Here is a 4,937-nt window from a genome sequence, read left to right as displayed (position 1 = left end):
TGAACAGAACGCCTGACTGAGGTTTACTCTTGTTTTTCCTCTTCTTTTATCACTCTCCTTTTTGCTCTTCTTTGCCTCCTCACACAGAGGAGCTCCTTTTCTTTTGCTAGGCTGTTTTTCACTTGTCTCCAAACTTTGTCCGTCTGCCATTGTGCTCGTGACTTAACTATCATCATGATATATTTAGGAAAAGATGCTGTCTGTTGCCTCTTTAACGACCAACATGGACATCATCATCATGTCTGGATGTGCTTTTATTTGCCATAATAACATCTGTTACTGAAGGCAGAGTCAGGGCTGGTCGGTGGAGTCCCAACAGATGAATGGAGGCGTTATCAGTTGGATCAGTGTTAAGCAACAAGATTTATGATCTGTAGTGGTTTGGTAAAGTTTCAACTTGTCAGATCCTGTTAGGCTGATAAAGATATAGTTTTAGTGAAACCCCTGGAGAGGAGAGTTTGTGGGATAAAGAGCTTTTTCTGGAGATGTTCTCATGCTCACATCTGCTCCTGAAGCTCACAGGCTCTTTGCTCTGTCTCATGTGTCGTTTGTACGTCAGCATGTGATCAGACAGGAAAGCAGCTCCACATTTAAGGTTAAATTAGGCTGATCAGTAAATTTAAAGTCTTAATGTGTAAATCTGAAGATACACTGAGCAGCTTCAGGAAACGTATCCTGGTCACCATTCACTGACTGCGTCCATGACTGGAAGTATCCAGTTAACTGTTTTTATTAGCTGCGCTAATTACTATTGGATGGAGTGTGATACATTCATTGCCCCCTTTTCAAATAGCAGTATCAGGTCAACATTTTAATGTGTCCAGTACTTTGGTTTATGACGAAATACCTGCAGAACTAATGACACTCCCATCAGCCTTGTCTGGACTCTGTATTACTGCTGATTAGCTTATTAAGTTTGCACCAAAAAACCTAAGAACAGCATCAATCTGGCTGCTCTGCTCCTGGCTTGAATGTCAAATTGTTTTGGAGGGAGCTATCACTATTACACAAGCGTTAATTCATCATACATGACGGGAATAACTTTTTAATGTTTGCACTGATTGTTCTGCTGTTTTCATTCACAGCAGACTCGTGGCCTCTGAAGTCGTTTCAAACGCCAACGCTTCTGGCTGCTCTGCTCGTTCACTGTGCTTCAGTTATTTATGATTCTCCAACCTTCACTCTTAAATGCAACCATCTGATGGTCAGAGTGTGGTGTTCAGTGACCACAAAGGGATGCAAAACGACCACAGAGACACAGACAGACCACACACAAATCAAAACATCTATAAAAAGGTGCACCATGACCACAACGATATACAGTATATAGTCAGGGCTGGCTCAGGCTTGTCTTGGACCAGCCCCCTAGTTAGGCCGATACAGGCCTCATGTGCGGGGGGACTTCCTGTCAAACACTGAGCTCCTTCTCTCTCTATTTGCACACATTCACATCTCATTATTGTATGTTTCTAACGTGGCTTCTTCCCTGGAGCTTTTTTGCTTTCTGGCCTCGCAGGTTCCTGTGGATCATGGCGGCACCTGCTACTGAGGTCCTACTTGGTGCCCACTGCCACTGTTGTTATTAGTCATACTTCCATTATTATTACTGCTGTTATTATGGATACTATGAAGAGTAGTTTGTTATATTCACTGCTATAACTATTATGAGTCATATCTCTATTATTATTACAGTTGTTAAAGTTAATATTGTTGTTGCTGTGCATGTATGTCACTCCCTCTGTCTCAACCTGGCCTGGCAAACGTCCGCCCACTATAGAGTTGTGTTTCTGCTCCAGGTGTCTGCCTGTCAACACAGTGGAGTGCTCTCTCTTGGTGTGAATCAGTTTGAATTGTTGTGTCTGTTAATTAATACGTGAGTAGGGTCTGGACCTGCTCTACATGAAAAATGTCCTAAGATAACTTTTGTTATGATTTGCTGTTTTGTTAATAAAAACTAACTTGACAATAAATATTTAATATCATGAAAATTGCAGTCAATTATTTTTCCATCAATGATTTGATTATTGCTGCTGTAAAAATAAAAATCCAGTGGACTGGAAGATCTGACCTGGTCATCTGTAACACACTGGATCTCGTGTTTGTCTCCCAGATGAGGAGCCAGGACCTGATGAACCTCTGCAACCTACACAAACACAGGAAGTACGTTTTCATGGAATGAAACATCAAACCAAAACATTGTGTAACATAAAAATGTAATAAAGTTAGGTTATGCTACATATAACTTTTTTTTCCTTTTTTTTAAATACTCTCTGACTTTTTTTCGCATTCTGTACTTTGCTGTTTTCACTTTTTTCGACATACTATACTATGACTTTTTTCGAAAGGCTATACTATGACTTTTTTTCGACATACTATGCTATGACTCTTTTCAACATACTATACTATGACTTTTTTTTCACTTTTTTCGACATACTATACTATGACTTTTTTTTCACTTTTTTCGACATACTATACTATGACTTTTTTCGAAAGGCTATACTATGACTTTTTTTCGACATACTATGCTATGACTTTTTTTCAACATGCTATACTATGACTTTTTTTGATATACTATATTATGACTTTTTTACGATGGAGTATTAGGGCCGCATTGAAAAAAAAAAAAATCGGAGATTTCGAGAATGAAGTCATAACTGAGAAAAATTCATAATATTACGAGAATAAAGTCGAAATATTATGAGATTAAAGTCGTAATATTTCGAGAATAAAGTCATAACTCTAGAAAAAGTCATAATATTACGAGAATAAAGTCGTAATATTATGAGATTAAAGTCATAATATTACAAGAATAAAGTCGTAGTTTTTAAGGAAATAACCAACAACAAACAGAATATCAGATTGTCTTTCATGCCGTTGTAAGTAGCCTAATAATTAGGTTCGGGAACCGGCAGCGTGCCGGTTCTGTGTCAGTCGAAACTCCGGGCCCAACTCTGCCACTGATTGGCCAGTCTGACATTCTTCATAATACATATAGAACGTTAGTGAAACACAAATAGGTCTAACAGAAACATGCGTTGGTTTGGGGACAAGTTAGTGGTCACGTTACTCGTTTCACAGGTGAAGGACCCCGGACACATAGCCTACAGTAAATACACCGGTTGTAGCCTAAGTAACTTTTAACATACGTGAGTCTTTGTGACTCTTGTCCCCTAACTAACGCTTGTTTCTGTTTCACTAACGATATTTTCACCCCATTAAGTCACATCCTGTTATTTCCTCTGTAAACCTAACGTAACAGCAGCCTACAAGCATGCTGTGTCAATAAATCAGCTCAGACACTGTTAGAAATGTAATATTTAGCCTAATAACATCATGCTACAGCAGTAATAACATCAACTTTAGTCAAATGGCTCTAGCTCTCCCGCTAAATGTCATAAACTCTGGACACATTTTCCCTGTATGTTGACATGATAATGGCCGCGTTTCCCAGATCGCTCTTAGCTTAAGAACATCTTTCACTAAGAAGCAGTTGTAAGATCGAGCTGACCCACTCTTAACACTCTTCTTAGCCACCAAACGCTCACAGATCCAGCCGCAGCAGGCACATTAATATTACACTATACTAAACTATGACTTTTTTCCACATGCTATACTATGACTTTTTTCCACATGCTATACTATCACTTTTTTTGACATACTATACTATGACTTTTTTTGACATACTATACTATCACTTTTTTCCACATGCTATATTATGACTTTTTTCCACATGCTATACTATGACTTTTTTTGACATACTATACTATGACTTTTTTCCACATGCTATACTATGACATTTTTCAACATACTATACTATGACTTTTTTTGACATGCTATACTATGACTTTTTTCCACATGCTATACTATGACATTTTTCAACATACTATACTATGACTTTTTTCCACATGCTATACTATGACATTTTTCAACATACTATACTATGACTTTTTTTGACATGCTATACTATGACTTTTTTCGACATGCTATATTATGACTTTTTTCGACATGCTATACTATGACTTTTTTTGACATGCTATACTATGACTTTTTTCCACATGCTATACTATGACATTTTTTCGACATGCTATACTATGACTTTTTTCCACATGCTATATTATGACTTTTTTCCACATGCTATACTATGACTTTTTTTAAACTTTTTTCATCAGCTATACTATGACTTTTTTCCACATGGTATACTATGACTTTTTTCACTTTTTTTGGCATACCATGATTTTTTTTCACTTTTTTTCAACATACTATATTATGACGTTTTCATGTAGTTTCGACATATTATACTATGGCTTTCTTTTCACTTATTTCGACATACTATACTATGACTTTTTTCGGGATGCTACAATATGACTTTTTTTCACTTTTTTTCAACATACTATACTATGACTTTTTTCAACATGCTATACTATGACTTTTTTTTCACTTTTTTCAACATGCTATACTATGACTTTTTTTGGCATGCTTTACTATGACTTTTTTTTCACTTTTTTTCGACATGCTACAATATGAGCATGCCATAGTATAATATGGCATGTCGTCCAAAATCATGAGAAAACGTCATAGTATCGTATGTCGTCCAAAATCATGAAAAAAAGTCATAGTATAGCATGTCGTCCAAAGTCATGAAACAAAGTCATAGTATAGTATGTCATCCAAAATCACGAAAAAAAGTTATAGTGTAGCATGTCGTCCAAAATCATGAAAGAAAGTCATAGTATAGCATGTCGTCCAAAATCATGAAAAAAAGATATAGTATAGTATGTCTAAACAAAATGAAAGAAAGTCATAGTAAAATGTGTCAAAAAAAGTGAAAAAAAAAGTCATGGTATAGCATGTCATCCAAAATCACGAAAGAAAGTTATAGTATAGCATGTGGTCCAAAAATCACGAAGAAAAGTTATAGTATATCATGTCGTCCAAAA

The 4,937-nt window shown here is 36.4% G+C and overlaps 1 protein-coding gene across 2 annotated transcripts in view; it reads right to left on the bottom strand.

Moving 5' to 3' along the window:
* Positions 1–4,937, bottom strand: part of rnaset2l (ribonuclease T2, like) — a 28,871-nt gene that overhangs the window by 5,421 nt on the left and 18,513 nt on the right. For both annotated transcript variants that reach the window (XM_050065872.1, XM_050065880.1), the window contains exon 9: positions 2,069–2,143. In XM_050065872.1, coding sequence (XP_049921829.1) covers positions 2,069–2,143 — 75 coding nt within the window. The remainder of the gene's footprint in view (positions 1–2,068; positions 2,144–4,937) is intronic.

This window comes from Epinephelus moara, chromosome 2, assembly GCF_006386435.1.
Source record: "Epinephelus moara isolate mb chromosome 2, YSFRI_EMoa_1.0, whole genome shotgun sequence".
In the NCBI taxonomy this organism is placed as follows: domain Eukaryota; kingdom Metazoa; phylum Chordata; class Actinopteri; order Perciformes; family Serranidae; genus Epinephelus; species Epinephelus moara.
Note: the sequence above shows the minus strand (reverse complement) of the source record. Positions and strands in the feature narration are given on the sequence as shown.